Here is a 21,546-nt window from a genome sequence, read left to right as displayed (position 1 = left end):
ATGGGATTGCTGGTCATACAGTGATCTCTGAAAAACAATGACAGACATCCAGAGAAGGGTGACCAGGAGGGTGAGATCAAGAAGGCAACAGGCAATTATGAATTACCTATGGTGGGCTGGGGACACAAAGAAAGACAAAAATAATACTCCCTAGTCTCAAGGAGCTCACATCATATAAGGATCAGTTGAAAAAAAAATGGGATATTTAACCTGGAAAAAAGAATGAGATTGGGAGAAGACAGCAGGGGTCTTGAAATATTCAATGGACAGCAAGGTGGTGTAATGGTTTGCATGTTGGATGGAGTCAGAAACACCTGAGTTCAAGTTCTGTCTGCACATTTAACTAGTTTTGTGACCCTAGGTGAGACATATTATCTCTATCAGCCTCTGTTTCCTCATCTGTAAAATGGGCATAATAATTACACCTATTTCACAGGATTGTTATGAGGATCAAGAAAGATAACATGTAGAAGTCCTCATAAACTTTAAAATACTATGTAAGTGCTAACAGACAGCTAGGCGGCACAGTGGCTAGAGTGCCAGACCTGGAAGTCAGGAAGACTCATCTCTGTGAGTTCAAATCTGGCCTTAGACACTTACCAGCTGCATGATCCTGAGTAAGTCATTTTATCCTGTTTGCCTCAGTTTCTTCATCTGTAAAATGAGCTGGAGAAGGAAATGGCAAGCCACCGCAGTATCTTTGCCAAGAAAACCCCAAACGGGGTCACAAAGAGTCAGACTTGACTGAAAAATGACTGAACAACAACATAAATTCTAACTATTATTAATTATTATTAGAAATAGAGACTAGACTTGTTCTTGGCCCCAGAGACTACAACTAGGAGCCATAGGAAGAGATGCAAACTTCAGATGGAAAAAAGGAAGATCTTCCTAACAATCAAAATGATCCAGAAGTAGAAATGGCTTCCTTGGGAGATAGTGGACACCCGTCAGTAGAGGTCTTCCAGGGAAGAGAGGACTTCGCTTGGGGAAGAGGTCGCAAAGGGCATTCTCAGCTAGGTACAGGTGAGACTAAATGTGGTTACCCGAGGTCCCTCTGAACCCAAGGACTCTGTGTCACTGTGGAATGGTACTGCCACTCCACAGACTGCTATATTCACAGAAACCATCCCAAACTACAATGAGTAGATAATAAATAATTCCACATCATAAAACTTCATGAAGAATAAACTCATTTTCATGTCAAATTTTAAGAAGCGTCACTTTCAAGACATCATTCATTATCATGGAGTCACATTTGAATGGAATAGCTTAGGGCTTGAGTTGTTAAACATAAAAAAAATTTTCTAACTCATCTTCTAATGAGGCTCCGATGCTTGAAATAGTTTTATTTATTTTCCTTTCGTTTTCTGGGGTACGTCTATGTATAAGAAAGGAGCAATTTTTTAGATATCAAGTGTCTTTTTCACTGCTTTATGTGCATTTTAATTCATATATCCATTTCCGCAAGGACTACATCAGCAGGACCAATAAACACCAGTGAAGTCTAGTGGTGCGTGGTGAATGGGAAGGTAAAGGACCCAAATTACAGTCTCAGCTCTTATGCTTACCAGGTATTTGACCTTGGGCAAGTCACTTAGACAAACCCTGGTCTCTGTACCTATAAAATGGACCTAAATAACGCATGCCCTGCCTCTCTCCTAGGGCTGTTTTGATGAGGAAGTAAGAATGACTGCTTTATTTTGTATTATAACGATTAACGTTTGTTTCATATCTGCCTCCTAGACCGTGGGCTCAGCGAGTGCAGGGATAAGACCTCCTCTAAACCTGTGTCTTCTCTTAGCACCTAGGTCAGTGTTCTTGTGTACACTTAATGTTTCTTGAATTGAACATACATAAAAGTGCTTTAAGAACTTTAAATTGCTAAGCAAATACAAGGAGTTATTAGACAAGTATACTTTTTTGTATTTTTTTCACTTAAATAGAACAGATATTTATTTGGAAACCCATCCTCATACGCTGACTTCATCTGAAACCTGCCATCTGAATTTCAGTAGCCTCTGCCCAGCACTGAGGACTTGGATGACGCTCTCATGTCTAGGCTAACGGGACACACCGGGACTCACAGTCTTGCCTGGTTTCAAATCGGTTCTGGTTGCCACCACAGCCACCAAACCAGAACTTCTGGCAGGTGCGCTGGTCCCGATGATAGTACCACTTCAAGACATAGTCACGGCACATCCCAGCATCCTTAGCCATGGAACAAGGATCTGGCATAAAAAATAGATAAATAAATAAGTGAATGAATGAATAGACAGAGAGATAAAAATAATAAATGTTGACAGATCTATGACAGTCTATATGGATGATCACACTTCACTTGACTGTCTCAGTCACCCTTCCCCTTTCCTCGATCTAATCCCAGGCTTGTCCAGCTCCCTGATAACTTCAGATCTATACCCCCTGTTGATACAGCCAGACTCTCTCCTAGGAGGTTGGACATCAGTTAGAATAAAACAAAACTCCTATGATATAAAAGTTGGCATTGGGTCCTCCGGAAATGCCTTCAAGCCTTCCTAAAGTCACAACCAAGTAAGTCTTTTGATACCCCAACTTTTATACATAATGTATTTTTCTCTATTAGACATCTTTCCCATCCAGGCTCTTCAGCTTAACAATCTCACAGAGTTGCTGGAGCCCTTGGGAAGTTAAATGACTTGCCTAGGGCTACACAGGCAGTAAGTATGTGTCAGAGGTGAAGCTTGTGCCAAGGTCTTCCAGACCTTTTATATGCTACACACATATGTCTGTGTGTGGGTATGGGTATATTTTAAAAGTATATATAAAAACATATACGTACACACATGCATACATATATATGTGTTATACCTACATGTGTATATATACCATATAGTACATGTGTGTGCACATGGAATGTGTGTATATACATACACATATATATCTGTGTGTATATATAAAGTCTTCATATACTTCAATATGCTTGAGACTTTGTATACATATATATATATATATATATATTTTGTATATATACACACACACACACACACACACACACACACACACACACATATATGTATGAGGTCTATATATAAGTCCAGACTTAGACATTTACTAGCTATGTGACCCTAGGCAAGTCAATTAACCCTTTTTGCCTCAGTTTCCTGATTCATAAAATGAGCTGGAGGAGAAAATGGCAAATCATTGCAGTATCTTTGCCAAGAAAACCCCAGATGGGGTTATGATTCAACATGATTCAACAACAACAATCTTCTAGACTAATATCTAAAACACCAACCCTGAGAACATGTGGTCCCAACACCTACTTGGAATCAAAGGACCTGGGATCGATCCAGATCTGTTTCTAGGTTAGGTGACCTGAAGCAAGACATTTCTCCTTTCTGGGCCTCAGTTTCTTAATCTGTAAAATGAGGGGGTCGTGCAAGATGTCCTCTAATGCCCCTTTCGTCTCTAAATCCACTCTCTCCACCCACCCTTCCAAATCCAATGTGCACACAATGACCAAAGAGAACAACGGCAATGATGATGATAATCTTCCTAAGGAAGGCACAGGTGTGTCTCTTCCCAGCTGAAGAACCCCCAGTGGTTCCCTTTTGTCTCTGGGGAAAAAAATACCAATTCCTCAGCTTGCCTCATCTGGCTCTGGCCTTCTTTTCTCATCTCTACCCTACAGCCAACCAGGGCTCCTCGCTGTTCTCCAAACACACCATTCCATCCACTTCTCTGCCTTCGCAAGGCCATCTCTCTATATCTGGATTCACCTTCACTTCGAGAAGTCTTATATCCTTTCAGAGTTTCACTCAGGCACCATCCCTATGGGAATCTTTCTCACCACATCCCATACCCCCACCCCCAAATATTAGGCCTTTCTCCCTCCTTACACTTTTTTTTTCTTTTTGTCTTCTACTACACTATCAAGTTGGGGCTTGATATATGCTTATGGAACTGAAGTTGATTAATCAAAAGCTAAAGTAAGTCTTCGTGTACTTTCCTAAAAGACATTCATTATCTACTCACATGGATATGATGCCTCTGGGAGTTTGGAACTATGGGTGTGAATTGTAATGATTTAACACGCTACATGCCAAATGTCAACAGGACTATCTTTAAATGGATACTTTGAAAAAAAACAACCCCATACCATTAAGAAGCAAAACGAATGGTGGGCTTTAGTTTGCTTGGGGTTTTTCAGTTTTGTTTTTTACCAGGGTCAGTGGTTTCATCTCTGGTTTCTTCTGTCTTTTGCAGGGCTCCCACTAGATTTTGTTCAGGTCTGTAATGATACTCAATGTCTTCTCTGTCGGTCTTGGTGATCTGGGAGATTCTCCCCCTCATCCCCAGAGAAGGGTCTTTTGCCTTAAGTGCTTTCCTGCTTCTTCTGGAGTCAGACTCATTGAACCCGAATCTGATAAAGTTCAGCCTGTGGAAGAAATCTTTGTTAAGTTCGAGATTTTAAATATGAGGTGGTCTTATATTTTATTGTCCAGAATCTTTCACAATGAAGACAGAATCTCTCACATTCAAGTCAATCTAACAGTTATTAAGCACTTATTGTGTGCCATGCACTATGTTAGTCTCTTTAGGGCAGGGGTTCTTAACCTGGGGTCCACAGACCATTCTGTAGACAAATTTTTAGGAGGTCTGTGAACCTGAGCGAGGAAAAAAATATATATCTATATATATATAACTTTATTTTCACTCATTTCTAACTGGCATTTAGCATTTCTTTCAATGATTTAAATCATTATTCTAAGAAGTAAGTGGTCACTAGATTCACTAGCCTGCCAAGAGTGGGGGGTGAGGGATGAAGAACCCCTGCTCTAGGGACACAAAACCCAGAAGGGCAAAAGTCTCTGCCCTCAAGGAGCTTACATTTCATTGGGGGTCACCATACGTCTGCAAATATATAATAAAGTAATATTCAAGGAAATCTGAACAGGGAGAGAGCATGAGAAGGGAGGGACAGAATTAGGGGATGCTTCCAAGGGGAGGAAGATGGGGCTTTGGGGAGCCAGAAATAAGGCAAGAGGGGCGGCTTGCAGGAATGCACAAAGACAGCTTGCCGAATGCTGCAGGGAAAACATGAAGGGGAATAAGCCTGGAGAGGCAGACTGGAGCCAGACTGAAAACAGATTGTAAAGCCCAAGTGAGGAGTGGCTTAGGAAGCTTAGCTGAGGGGCAGTAAAGAGACGCTGATGTTTTTTTGAGCAGGGGAAAAGGGGACGATCTGGTGGTTAGGGAGATGAGACAGGGGCAGAGCTGCAGGATGTTCTGAAGCTAGGCTTGCAGGATTGCCCAAGCAGGGCTTTGTCAGAGGAATGCCTCCCACGCACAATCCAAGCCCAGGCAAAGCCTACCTCTGGGTCAAGGCTGCCTCTCTCCGGGTATCTCCTCGATGCAGCGCCTCACAATATTCTAGAAGTCTAGGAGGTGGGTACTGGTTCACCTCACCTGTAGACAAAGGAAAAGGGTGAAACATCTTTTATCTGTTCTTACTCTATTCCTCTGACTTCTGGACGATCCTTATGAGGTTAACATGAGGACTTTTTTTTTTTTAAACAACGCTTATCTCCTCAGGAGCTGATGGGAACTCATTCTTTCCTAGTCCAAGGGATGAAGATGTTCCCACGCTTAGGGATAAAACATGGATGAGGTGCATGGCTGTTCATGTCAGACCCAAGCATCCTTGAGGAAATCATATCTGGGCCAAAATGAACACTCCAATGAACAAAAAACCAGTCCAAAGAATTTTCTAGTTGCTGTCCATCAGTGACATGCTCCTTGCCCCTCTAAAGAGTACAAAACAGGAGCGACCCAGCGGCCTCTGAGAGCAGTCGACTGCCCTCTTTAAGCACCTCTTTCAGCCTAATGCCCACCCCCCACCTGCTCACTTTTCAGAAGGCTCAGGAAGGCCTGGATGAACCGCTCAGCATAGTCCATTTCCAGATGGGAGATATCAGCCAGATGCAGCAGGTGCTGCTCAGGAGGGAAGCTGGCCAGCCGGGCCAACTCTTCCATGTTGACTCCTGTGCCCAAGGCCACGATAAAAAAGATGAAGCCTTCACACTTGGCTTCCAGGGAGATGCTCCACAGCTTCTCCCTGTCCTCGGGACTTGTCTCACTTCCCACAATCACAAAGAGAACCCGGTTCTTCCTCTGGAGGGGATCTGTCGGAAAGATATTCTCAATAGTCCACTCTAGGGCATAGCCCAGGTAAGGAAGCCCTCGGAGCGGGTGGACAGACTCCCGTATGTGCCTCTGCATCTGCTCTGGATGGCTGTACATGAGCAAATCAAACTCCTTCTCCACAGGGGGCATGCTGTCATAAGGGAAGAAGCCTGGGACCGTCTGCTGCACCAGGGCAACCCTGGCTCCGTCCGTGGAGGTCTTGGGACGAGAAGCAATGACAAAGTGATTCAGCACGGAGCCCACCATGCTTCTGGCTGCATTAAATATGTCACGTGTGACCCTGAGAGAGCTGTCCACCACGTAGGCTATGTCCATGTCCACCCTGATGGGCCTAGGGCTAATCACTTCACACTCCTTGTCTTCTCTGCACCAGTCTATGAGGGAAGCACAATGCTGGAAAGAAAGCAAACTCCTGGAAGGCATACAGTAGAACGAACACCTTTTATAGGACTATAGGTTTAGAGCCCAAAGGAACCTCTAAGCAGCCATCTGCTCCAACCACCCTGGTTCCAGATGAGAGACTAAGGGACTTAGCCAAAGTCACAAGATTTGAACCCAGTTCCTCCGACTCCAAAGCCAGTCCTCCTGGAGGGGGGACTGGGAGGGGGCAGTTTCTTTCGACAGTCCCATTGAAAGTTTCCCTTTTTATCAGGTGGGCCAGGGGATGCCCTGCTTCAGTATTCATGCCTGGAGACCCCTGAATTCCTGCACTTTGCAGTTATGGTGATTTCAGGGTAAGGGTAGTGTTATGACGATGGCCAGGGTGTGTTTGCAGCAATAAAGCACTGACTTATTTAAGGCACGCTTGTTTCCTGAAAGCAATTTGAAAGGGCCTCAGAGGTCACTGGTCCAATTCAGCATCACATAAATAAGTAAAGCAAAGCCTACAAAAGGGACTGGCCTGCCCAAGACCACCCAGGATTCACTGGCCTGGACCAGAACTCCCCAGATTTCGCACGTCATCTTTATGACCCTGCTCCTTACCAGTTCTGTGACCCTGGGCAGAGCATGTAAACTCTCAGGCTCTTACCTTCTCATCTGGAAGATGAGAGGACTGGAGGCAAGGGTTGTTACCTTTCTGCATGCTTCAGATTCCACCTACGGGCCCCTCCTCAGAATAACATTTTTAAATGCATAACATTAAATTCATAGGGTTACAAAGGAAACAAATTATACTGAAATACAGTAATAAAAATATTAAATCACTGGTTAAATGCTAATTATATTAATATTAAAATAACTGTCTATTATTAATAAATTCCACTTTAATTGTATTTAATTATCCATGAGTGCCTCTTATTGCATCCTAATCCTGAAACCTGAAATTGCAATATTGGCCTAGAATAGCATGTGTAAGGGAAGGAAGCAAAGACAGGTAATTAAGGATTATTAATAGCCAGCATTTGCATAGAGCTTTAAGATTTGGAAAGTGCTTCACAAATATTATCTCATTTGATCCTTACAATAATCCTGGGAGGTGGGGGCTATTATCATCTGCATTTTACAGATGAGAAAAATGAGGCAGATAAGAGGCTAGGTAACTTCCCAGGGTCTTTCATATGTTTCTGGGGCCAATTTTGAACTCAGGTCTTCCTGACTCCAAGTCAAATGCTCTATGTACTGCGCCACATAGCAGCCTCTTAAAACAAGTCTACAGGCCGTAGGTTAGGAACCCCTCCCCTGGATGAGATGATTTCTGGGGCTCCCTGCTGCTCTAAATCTATGATCCTACAAATCAGTTTTGTAGGCAATCCTCCAGGACTGGAAGTAAAAAAAGATAAAGCAGTTCTGCTGGCTTACCATGGCAAAGAGTGCAGGAGGCCACATGTTCCACATCCTCAGCATTCTCATTTTCCCACACATAGAGCTTAAACCTCTTTGTATCATCCATCTAATGCAAAACACACACACAAAAGATTCTCATTGGCATAACTAATTTTAGGAGCATCCTCATGGCATATCTTAATCTATCCCCTCCTCTAAATGCAGATGACCTCTACCACAGTCCATAGTTATTTAAACAAATATTTAAAATAAATGCTTAATAATTGAATTGAATAGTAGCTCATATTTCTATAGCTCTGAAAAGTTTACAAAGTGGACAGAGTGTTGGACTTGGGGTCAGAAGGACCTGAGTTCAAATCCAGCCTTTGATATATGCTAGTTCCATGCCATGATGAAGCAATAAAATGGATTTACCAAGCCACTCACCGGGGATAAAAAGAGACATCACATATTATCCTTACTCATAAAGAACTTACCATCTAGTTGTGATATATGGCACACAACACTTTGCAAAATACTTTTCTACAATGTGACTTTCTCCATGTGAGTATCTCCTCTACTGGTACAGATTGCAACCCTACCATGACTTCTCATTCGGTGACATTCATACCCATATCTTTCCACCAAAGCTCTCTTTGATGTACTGACATCTTCATCTGTCTCTTGATTCAAAACGGTATTTTCCTAGATGGAACACATCTGCTCACATCTCATTCTTTCAGCATCTCGGGCGCCATGTACTGAGACTTTCATTCTCCCCACCGCCCTTCTTTTCCGATTACACATGGTGTAACTGGAAGGCACATGGTGCCTTTGATGTGATTTTTCACATCTGTCAATCAATACTTGTAACATGCCACTGCCTCATCATGCTCATCCTGTGTCTTTCCACTGTCCTTTGGGTTATGCCCTCTAATCTGTGGTCACCTAGGCTTCATGGCCAAGATGCCAAAGAGATACATTTTTGTGAATGAAAAAGTTCAAGATCCCTGAAAGCATTCCCCAGATGTAATCCAGTCCCATTTCCTCCTCCTGTTCAATTCCTTGATGAGTTCATTTTCTATCTGCAATGTCTGCCCAAGATATTTCTATGGACTCATTCAAAGGGCTACTGATCCAGCTGCCTCTCATAGTACGGGCAATCTGCATTTTTCATCCACTTTTAAACTGACCCCTCTTACACTGCTATAAAGATTTCACTGAGGAGGCTTTGTAACATTTGGGGAAACAGTGCAGTTAGCACAGCTCCACCTTAAAACAGGAGAACTGGGAGAAGTTCACCATCAATTGTCAAGGAGTGAATCTTTCTTTTCCATGGGCTGAGCCCAGGACAATATCCATGACACTGGGTAACCTAAGGTCTTACTGATTTACTTATTCTTTGCTTGCTATGCACACCCAGTGGAGCACTGAACAAAGTCATCTCAATCAACATGCATTCAATTGCAAGCCCCTTGAGGACAAGAACTGTCTTTTGCCTTTATTTGTATCAACTTAGCACAGTACCTGGTACATAGCAGGCATTTAATAAATGCTTTTTGACTGACTGAGAAGCATTTATTAAGCACCTACTTAATGTTATTAAGCCAGGCACTGGAGATACAAATGTCAAAAGTGAAAAAAAAATTCCTCTTCACAAGGACCTTATATACTAATGGGGAAAAAGCAGTAATAAGTACATATTGAAGTATATTCAGAATAAATGAATAAAAATAAAGTAGTTAGATACAAGGCAGTTAGGGAAGGAGGGCACTATCATTTAGAGGGATCAGGAAGAGCTTCATGAGCAAAACAGTGCTTGAGCTGTGTCTTCATGGAAAAGAGAGATTTGTATGAAGCAGAGTAGAGGAGGGAATGTTCCAGGTATGGGGGAGGGTGAGTATAAAAGCATGAAGACAGAAGATGAAATGTAATAAACAAAAAGAAGGCCACTTTGGCTGGATCACAGAGTACATGAAAAGGAGGAATACGCAATAAAGTACAAAATGGGTTGGGTCCAGGATATAATGGGCATTAAAAGCTAAGGAGGGGAGTTTATATTGTATCCTAGAGGCAATAGGAGGCCACTGGAGTTTATTGGATAGTTAGTGAGTCAACAAACATTGATTAAGTTCTAACAATGTGCCAGGCACTGTGCCAAACCCTGAGAACACAAAGAAGCATTGAAAACACAGGGTCTGACCTCAGTGATTCACATTCTGAGTAGGATGACAACTTGCAAATAACCACATAGAGTACATAAAAGATACATACATGGAATGGAAGGTAGTGTAAAAGTGAAGGCACCAGTGGTGGAGGACTGAAGCAGAGAGGAGGACCAGTGAAAACCTCTTGTAGAAAGTGGGATTTGGACCAGGTCTTGAAGGAGGCCAGGTTAGCCAGGAGTTGGAGGTAATGAAGAGCATTCCAGGCACTCACAACAGCCAGGGCAAAGGTACAGTCAAGAGATGGAGTAACGTGTGCAAGGAGGCCAGTGTCATTAGATAGCAGAGTAGGTAGAAGGGTGTAAAGTGTAAGGAGACTGGACAGGTAGGAAGGGAAGGTACTTTAAATTCTAAACAGAGCATTTTATAGTCATTCTAGGAGGTAATGGGGAGCCACTGGAGTTTATTGAGGAGGGGAGTGATATGCTCAGACTTGTATCACTTTGGCAACTGAGTGAAGGATGGATTGGAATGAGGAGAGACATAAGGCAGTTTCTTCTTCCAACCAAAAGGCTATTGGAATAGTCCAAGCATGGGTCCATGACAGCTGGTGCTATATGAGTGGAGAAAGGGGAATGTAGAAGAGAAATGTTGTGAAGGTAAAAATGTGGCAAATTTGGGGGTGAATACAAGAGGAAGTAGCCAAGGATAACATAGATGTTATGAGCCTGGGTGACTGGGAAGATGGTGATGTCCTTGATAATAACAGGAAAATTAAAAAGAGTTTGGAGGGAAAGATAAAGATATTGAGTTCTATTTTGCACACATAGAGTTTGAGATGCCTATAGAACCTCCATTTTGAGATATCCAAAAGGCAGTTGGTGATAGCAGGGACTGGAGTTCGGGAGAGAGACTAGGGATAGAAGTATAGGGTAGGAGAGTAGCATAGTCAAATCTGCACTTAAGGAAAATCACTTTGACTTGAGGCAGAGGAACCATTTAGGAGTCTGTTACAATAGGCTGGGCAAGAGGTGATGAGAGCCTGAACTGATATGGTGTCTGTGTATGTAGAGAAAAAGGGTTGAATGAGAGGGATATTGTGGGGGCAGAAATTACAAGATTTAGCAACTGATTTTTGGGGGAGGTTGTTGTTGGTTAGTTGCGTGCAACTCTTTGTAACCCCAATTGGGGTTTTCTTAGCAAAGATACCAGAGTGGTTTGTTATTTCTTTCTCCAGCTCATTCTACAGATGAGGCAACTGAGGCAAACAGGGTTAAGGGACTTGCCCAGGGTCATACAGCTAATAAGTGCCTGAAGTTGGATTTGAACTCGTGAAAATGAGTCTTCCTGACTCCAGGGCCAGTGCTCTGTGTACTACGGCATCACCTAGCTCCCCTTTTGTGGGGAAAATGGGGTGAATAGCTGAGAATGATGCCAAGAGAGACTGGGAGAATAGTAGTACCCTTTAGCAGAAAAGAGAAGTTTAGAACAAATGTGCGCTGACGAGGAATAGTAAGTTCTGTTATCGACATTGAGATACCTCTACAATATTCCACTTGAAATATCCAATAGATAATTGGCAAGATGAACCTGGAACTCAGAGGACAGAATGGTATTAGTTCTTGTTGCCAAAGTCCTTAGAACTGTCAAGTGGTTCAGTATCACAAACTGACATGATTCCATCAGTGGAAATGATGCTAAAGAAGAAGCATGAAAATCTGCTTTGCTGCAGTATGCTATGAGATAGTTCTATGACTCACACCTGAAACCTGTCATATGCATTGTCTCTCCCACTCCAGCACAAGCTCCTTGAAAACAGATGCTAGCAGGCAGCTAGGTGGTATACTGGATAAAGCACCAGCCTTGAAGGCAGGAAGACCTGAGTTCAAATCTGACCTCAGACCAAACACTTGATACTTACTAGCTGTGTAACCCTGGGCAAGTCACTTAACCCCAAATGCCTAAAAAAAAAAATTTTTTAATTCCAGGGCAGAGCCAAGATGGCAGAGTGAAAGCACTGACTTGCTTGAGCTCTCCCCCAAAACCCTCCAAATACCTATTAAAAAATGGCTCTAAACAAATTCTAAAGCAGCAGAATCCACAAAAAGACAGAGTGAAGCAAATTTCCAGCCCAAGACAACCTGGATGGTTGACCAGAAAGTTATATCACGCTGGGTGGGGAGAGGAGTGCAGTGTGGCATGGGCACACAGGCCGCAGCGAACCTGGAGCAGGCCTCAGAGGACTGAATCTCAGGCAGCTGTGGTGGCTTCCAGACCTCTCAACCCACAAACACCGAAGACAATTTAGAAGGTCAGTGGGAAAAGTTTGTTTCTGTGGTGAGAGAGGAGCTAGGTCAGAGCCAGCTCCAGAGCGCAGAGTGTGGGTGCCGGGGATGTGGCTTTGTTCTGAGTCTCCGGCCCACAGACTGAGGGGGGATTGAGTGGCTGATCAGAGGGGGATTTCAGGGATCTATCTGCCAGTGCTGAGGCAGGAATCTCTTACTTTGCCCATGCTTGGATCTGGGTCACAGTTCTGGGCGGCAGTCCTGGGGCAAGGAGGAGTGCTGGCATGGTAGAGCTTATAGCGGCAGTGGAGAGGAAACCTTCTTCAGTTCCATGACAGAAAGGAGTGCTTGTGGTCACTAATAGACCAGGGCACAGGCCAGGAAAGGAGTAAACACCTTGCCCCTTATCATACCACCTTGCAAAAACTGAAAATTTACAGGTCCCTAACAAGTATCTCTGAAAACAGCTATACAAACCCCTGAAGCTTGGGACAATACATTCTCCACATTGGAAGCAGACTCTTACCTTAACAAAGAGTTTAAAACTCAAGTAATTGGCTGGGATCATGAGCAAACCTCGCAAAAAGAGTCAGACTATGTTATCTTACTTTGGTGAAAAAGAAGATCAAAATATACAACCAGAAGAAGACAACAAAGTCAAAGCTCCTACATCCAAAGCCTCCAAGAAAAATATGAATCAGTCCCAGGCCTTGGAAGAGCTCAAAAGAGATTTTGAGAAGCAAGTAAGACAAGCAGAAGAAAAACTGGGAAGAGAAATGAGAGTGATGCAAGAAAATCATGAAAAACAAGTCAACAGCTTGCTAAAGGAGACCCAAAAATAAATACTGAAGAAAATAACACCTTAAAAAATAGCCTAACCCAAATGGCAAAAGAGGTCCAAAAAGCCAATGAGGAGAAGAATGCCCTAAAAAGCAAAATTGGCCAAGTGGAAAAAGAAGTCCGAAAGCTTACTGAAGAAAATACTTCCTTAAAAATTAGAATAGAGCAATTGGAAGATAGTGACTTTATGAGAAATCAAGACAGTGTAAAACAAATCCAAAAGAATGAAAAATTAGAAAACAATGTGAAATATCTCACTGGAAAAACAACTGACCTGGAAAATAGATCCAGGAGAGAGAATTTAAAAATTACTGGACTATCTGAAAGCCATGATCAAAAAAAAGAGCGTAGACATCATCTTTCAAGAAATTATCAAGGAGGGACAGCTAGGTGGAGCAGTGGATAGAGTACCGCCCTGAAGTCAGGAGGACCTGAGTTCAAATCCGGCCTCAGATCAAATACATGACACTTACTAGCTGTGTGACCCTGGGCAAGTCACTTTACCCCAGTGGCCAAAAAAAAAAAAATTATCAAGGAAAACTGCCTTGATATTTTAGAACCAGAGGGCAAAACAGAAATTCAAAGAATCTACCGCTCTCCTTTTTTTTTAAATTTTCCAGGAGGTTATTTATTTCGTTTCTGGATTTTAAATGCTATACTGCCACATTAAAAATATTTAGAAGGCAGATTCTGAGTCCTTTATTGATTTGTTGATCCCAAGAAAGCTCCTCTTTTGCTAGTTGAAGTGATAAAGGGGTTATCTTATCCAAGGCATTCTAAGGAAAAATTATTGCCTTTTTAAAATAATCTTGTTTTTATATCACCTACATTTCTCAATATGACCTTCCCACCCTCCTCTAAGACAGCCATCTCTAAAGGAAAATTAAAGTGTGTCAGCTGATACAACTGGATGAATCATCACCATCATCATCATCATCATTGATTTAAAGCTGCAATTGACTTTATTATTATTTCTTTTTTTTGCTAGGCAATGGGGTTAAATGACTTGCCCAGGGTCACACAACAAGTAAGTGTTATATGTCTGAGGCAGGATTTGAACTCAGGCACTCCTGAATCCAGGGCCGGTGCTCTATCCACTGTGTCACCTAGCTGCCCCTGCAATTGACTTTAATCGTCAGCTATGTCACTATTACTCCCTTTACAGAAACTGAAACTTAAGCTATTTACATAAAATTGCAGTGGTAGAGTTGGGATTTGAATACAGGTCGTTTCACTAAAAATACCTGTTTTTTTTCCACACCATTCCTTTGTGTGGCACTATATAATCCAAATAAGATAGTATCTGCCTTGAACCAGAGGCAGTCAATAGAGGCCACTACTATTTTCGTCTTATGATGAGCACCATTTTTTTTTCTGAACAAGAGAAGAATTTAAGTCTGAGGGCAGTGACAGTTTCTTTTATCTTTGAATCCCTCTACCAACGAGCAGTGCTTGGCATCCAGTAGGTGCTTAGTTCAAGTCTTAATGGGGTGAGGTGCCCAAAGGCACAGAGTTGGTAGCATCTCCAGGACTAGAACCAGGCCTTTCTCCTGCCAAGACCCAATATCATTCCACTGAATCAGAGACTGTACATTTCTGTCTTTTTGTGTGTGCGCTCTCAGATATTCTGATTGGTACAACTGGTGAGGATCAGAAGTAAAGGTAACTTCTTAAAATGCACTTGAACCATAATTCTCTAAATTAAAGATTTCCCAACTAGTAGAATTAGGACTATTGGTACCATCTTCAAAACCATTGCTGCTGTCTCTGATAAGGGCCTCATTTCTAAAACAGAGAACTAAGTCAAATTTATAGAATAAAAGTCATTCCCCAATTGATAAATGGTCAAAGGATATGAACAGGCAGTTCTCAGATGAAGAAATTAAAGCCATCTATACTCATATGAAAAAATGCTCTAAATCACTATTGATTACAGAACTGCAAATCAAAACAACTCTGAGGTACCACATCACACCTATCAGATTGGCCAACATGACAAAACAGGAAAATGATAAATGTTGGAGAAGATGTGGGAAAATTGGAACACTAATGCATTCTTGGTGGAGTTGTGAAATGATCCATTTGGAGAACAATTTGGAACTATGCCCAAAAGGCTATTAAAATGCACATACCCTTTGACCCAGCAAAAACACTTCTAGGGCTATATCCCAAAGAGATCATACAAATGGGAAAAAGACTCCATGTACAAAAATATTTATAGCAACTCTTTTTGTGGTGGCAAAGAATTGGAAACTGAAAGGATGCCAATCAATTGGGGAATGGCTGAACAAGTTGTGGTATATGAAATGTAATATAAGAAATGATGAACAGGCTGACTTCAGAAAGACTTGTACGGTCTGATGCTGAGTGAAGCGAGCAGAACCAGGAGAATGGCTGCGTGATGACTAATGTTGATAAACTTAACCCTTTCCAGTAATACAAGGATCTAAGACATCTCCAAAGGTCTCATGATGGAAAATGCTATCCACATCCAAAGGAAAAACTATGGAGTTTAAATGCAGATTGAAGCATACTATTGGCTATTTTTTTTCTTCTGTTGAATTTTGTTTCCTCTTTCTGCTGGTTCCTCCTATTGGTTCTAATTCTTACTTACAACATCACTAATGTGAAAATATATTTAACAGGAATGTGTATGTATAGCTTTTATCAGATCATGGGCCATCTTAGGGAGGGTGGTAGGGAGGAAAGGGGAGAAAAATTTAAAACTCAAAAGCTTATGGAAGTGCTTGTTGATAAATCAAAATTAACTAATTAAAAAAAGATTCAAACTAAAGAAAAATTAAAAAAAAAAGTTGCTGCTGATGCTCCTTCACTGCTTACTTGTGCCACCCTGATTTCCAATGGGGAAGAACATGTAATGATGCTCCAGGATCCCCTAATTAAGGATTTTCCTGTGAGCACATTTAATCTCAAGCACCAATCTCCTCCTGAAAGAGATCCCCAAAGGAAAACTCCTAGGAACATTGTAGCCAAATTCCAGAGTTCCCAGGTCAAGGAGAAAATATTACAAGCTGCCAGAAAGAAACAATTCAAGTACTGTGGAAACACAATCAGGATAACACAAGATTTAGCAGCTTCTACTTTAAAGGACTGCAGGGCATGGAATATAATATTCCAGAGGGCAAAGGAGATAGGATTACAACCAAGAATCACCTACCCAGCAAAACCGAGTATAATCCTTCAGGGGAAAAAATGGTCATTCAGTGAAATAGAAGACTTTCAAGCATTCTTGATGAAAAGACCAGAGCTGAATAGAAAATTTGACTTTCAAACACAAGACTCAAGTGGAACATGAAGAGGTAAACAGGAAAGAGAAATCATAAGAGACTTATTAAGGTTGAACTGTTCACATTCCTGCATGGAAAGATGATATTTATAACTCATGAGACCTTTGTCAGTATTAGGGTAGTTGGAGGGGGAAAAATTATATGTAGATAGACAGATAGATAGATAGATAGATAGATATAGATAGATATAGATAGAGGGCACAGGGTGAGTTGAAGATTAAGGGGTCATATCTGGAGAATAAAATTAAGGGATGAGAGATTATACTAGGAGAAGAAGAAAGGGAGAGGTAGAACAGGGTAAATTATCTCACAAAAAAAAAGCAGAAAAGAAAAGGCTTTTACAGTGGAGGGGAAACGGGGGAAGGTGAGAGGGAATGAGTGAATATTATTATCATTGGATTTGGCTTAAGGAGGGAATAACATACATGTTCAGTTGGGTATGGAAATGTGTCTTACCCTACAGAAAAATAGGGAAGAGCAGGGGGATGATAGAGGAGGACAGACTGGGAAAGGCGGTAATCAGAAGCAAATACTTCTGAGGAGGGACAGGGTCAAAAGAAAGAATAGAATAAATGGGGGGGGCAGGATAGGATTAAGGGAAATAGAGTTAGTTTTTCACATGTCTACAATGGAAGTGTTTTGCATAACTGCACATGTATAACCTATATTGAGTTGCTTGCCTTTTCAATGAAGGTTGGTGGGGAGGGAGGGAGGGAGAAAATTTGCAACCCAAAGTTTTAAAAACACGTTTAAAAAAAAAGTTTTCACATGCAACTGGGAAATAAGAAATACAGGAAATGGGGTACAGAAGTCTATCCTGCCCTATAGGAAAATAGAAGGGGAAGAAGATAAGAGAAGGTGGGGGAGAGACAGAAGAGAGGGCAGACTAGAGGAAGGAGTATTCAGAACGCATGCCATCTTGGGGTGGGGGGAGGGGTGAGAGGAGGTAAAAATGTGGTACTCAAAACTGTGTGGAAGTAAATGTTGAAAACTAAAAGAATAAATTTATATTAAAAAAAACAATAAAAGAAAACAGATGTTAGCTTACTTTTCTATTTGGATACCCAGCACTTAGCATGGTGCTTTGCTTATAGTAATTACTTAGTAAATGCTTCATTCATTTGTTCATTTATATGCACACACACATATAATACATCAACATATATGTACATATATATTTTACATAAGCATGTGTGTGTGAATCATCTGAATAGAGATGATAATTAAATCCACTGGAGCTGAAAAAATCACCAAAAGCCTTCAAAGTCACATTTGTAATAGCCTGATATAATTAAACATATTGTTGGTCTGCTTTATTAAAGGCACAATCTATGCCCTTTCCTCTTCTTCAAGATGTATTGAGAACAGACTTTCAAATACCTTTAAAACTGCATGACCTTGGGGCAGCCAAGTGGACAGAACATTGGCCCTGGAGTCAGGAGAACCTGAGTTCAAATCCAGCCTCAGACACTCTCTACCTGTGTGACTGTTACAATAGGCTGGGCAAGAGGTCTGAAGGCCTAAACTAATACGGGGTCTGTATGTAGAGAAAAAGGGTTGGATGAAAGAGATGATGTGAAGGTAGAAATGGCAAGATTCAGCAACTGATTTTGTTTTTTAGCAGCTGGGCAAGTCATTTAACCCCAATTGCATCAAAAAAAAAATTGCATGACCTCTACCACAATTTCTTCATATGTATTTAATCAAGTCTAACAAATTTTCTCAGCTTCATCTTCTAAAATTCCACTGCTACTTCCCTGCATAATATACCAGATGGTAGTAATAAAAATGTAGTTGTTCCATTATTGTAGTCACTGTAAATAGATAAAAATTCTGCCCAAATCTGTTTTCCTTCAAATATGTTTGCTGTCCTTTTTGTTTCATCTATACATGCCCTTTGGATGATCAGCCTGAGCTGAATCTCCTGACAAACTCTTGTTTTGTGAGACAATTCTGCCCTTAATCCTTTATCATGCTCCTACTTCATAAATGTACTTACAAGGGAACTCAAAATTACAGTTGCCCTTGACTGTCATATGTCTCTACTCGACAAAGAAATTGAGATTTTACTGGTTGAGCCTCCTCCTTGTGGTGACTGTTTTGCATTGGTTATATCAGCTGTCTAGGTGATAGCAAAAGCTACCATTTTTACTCCTGAACATTTCCTTTTTTTTAAGTCAACAGGATGTTTGAACAAGTCAGATTGGGATGTTACAATTATAGTCAGTATCTTCCTTTCATTATTGTCTTTTCTTCCAATTTAACATTTATCTTGACCTTTCCTCTATTCCATTGACTTTATTACATGTCATGTACTGTTATGTAACCATTCATTTCCTGTTAAGTAATTCTCAATTTCATTTTTATTATTGTTATTTGGTTTTTATGTCAGCAGCTTCCAGCTCTCTTTTTGGAAAAAAAATTAACATTTAAAAGCTGTAAATATTTTAAACAAAGAAAGACAAACAGACTTTCTCCCAAGTCCAGAATGAAAGGCTTCAGGCTTCCATGAGGAAACCCAAGCAGAGAAAGATGATGCAAACATAACACTTTGGGGTCTGTAGAGGGGAATGAAGGTGAGGTGTCAGCAACTGTGGTCTAGTAGAAAGAGGACTGCCACTGTAGTCAGAAGACAGGGGTTCAAATCCCATCTCTGACATGACTTTGGGCAAATCCCTAAACCTGTACAGGCCTCTTTTTTAATCTGTGAAAGAAGGAGGTCACATTTGTGTAGAAGAGCATCGACTCTGTCAGGTACCAAACGCAACAGCTACTCCAGCCCCAGCCCAGGCTTCTGTGGATCACAGTTTAAATACACCATAAAATGACCATACCTTTGTTAGCAGCAAGCTATATAAGCAATCAGCAAAGGCTGGTCTGGGTCATCATCAAAAATTCTGAGCAGAAATGATTCTGCCTTGTGGCTATGAAGCTCCTTAGCGCTCCAGAGGACTATCTGAAGCAGTACCATATTGACCTTTACAGACTATTCGTGCCTGACTTGTGACAGAGCCTTCTGAGCTCATACTGGTCTGATCAGCCATTGACACACTGACCCCAATATAATGGTGTCATTTTGGTCCTCCTAAAGTACGAAGGAAAATAACCAATTATGTTGACCTGAAGGAAAGTCTGTTTTTCACTGAATTTGGGAAATACACAAATTCAGGGTAATATGTGATCTAGAAGGGCTTGAATTTGGTGAAAGACAGTCAGAGAGATGCTGAGGAATACCAATTCAATGAACACCAAGCCAAGCACCATTCATGGGGACTTCTGCATTTGACATTATTTCTGTAAAAAAATACTGAGAAGGAAATCAGCTTGTGGTCTACGTCCCCAAAGCTGATCAACTGTAAGTCTTCTGTTCATACTGGGACTATCAAGAAAGATTTTTAAAATAGCAATCCCACCTCCCATGTGTATATGTGTGCATGTGTGTGTGCGTGTGCGTGTGTGTGTGTGAGAGAGATAGAGAGAGAGAGAGAGTATTCTCAGCTTCATCTTCTAACTTTCTATTGCCACATTGTGTGTGTGTGTGTGTGTGTGTGTGTGTGTGTGTGTGTGCGTGCGCGCGTGCGCGCCAAATTGGGATCTGGAAAGAGAAAAAAACCAGAACAATTAAATATGCATCCTCAAAAGACAATCAGGGAGCTGACAACTTGACTAGAAACTGCATTCCCAGCACAGGAGACATCCAGCTACTTCAAGTGGGAAAAAATGTTCATTCCAGTAAGTGGCCCAGGCAACCTCACAGCAGCATATTAGGATAGTTATAAGGCTGCCTTTGACAATAGCTTAATGGAATGAGATATGACCTGGGCCTTTGGAGAAGAGGAGTTTGGATTACTCCTGATACCTTCCATTTTGAGTGAAACTTGGAAAGTTATTTTCCAAATCAATACTGTACAAAACTAGGTAGCTCATTAGCTATTCTACTTTTCTACTCTCCCAGCTCCACAAGACTTCTTGGAGATACTGGTTCTCCACTTCCATGTGTCTTCTACTCATTTTATCAAGAACTTGAGTTCTGACTGGACCCACTTGAACTGACTGAACTGACTTGTAAAGGTCTCATGGGGCTATGACTCATGTCTATAGTGCTGCTTCCTTTCTAATTCACTCAAGGAGCATGTTCATACTTTATAAAAGTGTGACCTGGTGTGGTCACATACATACCCCTTTTCTGTGATTAGTTCCTGGTCTTTCAATGACCAAACCTCTTATGTATATACAATCTAGTTTATATCCCACTAGTTGAATGGAAGCTTCCTGAGGGCAAGAACTATTTCATTTAATTATTTTTTTTTTTGCATTCCAGGCACTTAGCACAATGCCTTGCATGTAACAGTCCCTTGATAAATGACTATCGAATTGTTAAGAAAACATCACCATTTTTATTTAAGGTGTGACAAAAACTGCTGTGTGGACAGATTCCACATTTAATAAATGCCTATTGGTTGACTACATAAGGATCTGGGTAAACTCAATAAATCAATTAATTATCCCACCCCATTTAAAGTAACTAATAAGCTGCTCTATGCTCTGATACTTCTTGTCAAGTAAGAATGTCACTCCTGAATCAATCAGAATAGGAAGTGCAACATGTTTGCAGTCATAAATACCGCTGCATACCAAGTGTTTTGGCATTGATTTGAAGAATTGCTCATGTTTTATGGGGTTTGGATACAAACACCAGACTAGTCCAGATCAGTCATTCAGCGGCAAGCCAGTCAAGGGGTGAAGCGGAGGTGAAGCAACTTTAGTCAAGTTCCTGAAAGGAATCACTTGGAAGGGGCAGGGAGAGGGGTGGTGGAGAAAACAGATTCTGCTCCACCACCTTTACAAGAAGATGACCACGTAAACTTGGAAAAGTTAGAAGATCTGGAACTTCCCATCAGTGACAGTAAGAGTATCCCTAGAACAGCAATGTGCTGGGAGTTGAGACCCACAGAAGACAGACTAGATAGCCATAGGAAAGGCAGCATCAGGACC

The 21,546-nt window shown here is 41.4% G+C and overlaps 1 protein-coding gene across 1 annotated transcript in view; it reads right to left on the bottom strand.

Annotated features, from left to right (window-relative positions):
- Positions 1 to 1,180: 1,180 nt before the first annotated feature.
- Positions 1,181 to 21,546, bottom strand: part of LOC110209064 (collagen alpha-4(VI) chain-like) — a 108,326-nt gene continuing 87,960 nt past the window's right edge. The window contains exons 33-37 of the mRNA XM_020987252.2: positions 7,990 to 8,080; positions 5,892 to 6,563; positions 5,358 to 5,451; positions 4,206 to 4,420; positions 1,181 to 2,231 (exon numbers count right to left, since the gene is read on the bottom strand). Coding sequence (XP_020842911.2) covers positions 2,059 to 2,231; positions 4,206 to 4,420; positions 5,358 to 5,451; positions 5,892 to 6,563; positions 7,990 to 8,080 — 1,245 coding nt within the window. The 3' untranslated portion in view covers positions 1,181 to 2,058. The remainder of the gene's footprint in view (positions 2,232 to 4,205; positions 4,421 to 5,357; positions 5,452 to 5,891; positions 6,564 to 7,989; positions 8,081 to 21,546) is intronic.

Source organism: Phascolarctos cinereus, unplaced genomic scaffold (genome assembly GCF_003287225.1).
Source record: "Phascolarctos cinereus isolate Bilbo 61053 unplaced genomic scaffold, phaCin_HiC Scaffold_1;HRSCAF=81, whole genome shotgun sequence".
Classification (NCBI taxonomy): Eukaryota; Metazoa; Chordata; class Mammalia; order Diprotodontia; family Phascolarctidae; genus Phascolarctos; species Phascolarctos cinereus.
The sequence above is the reverse complement of the archived record's forward strand: the minus strand, read 5'-3'. Positions and strand labels throughout refer to the sequence as shown.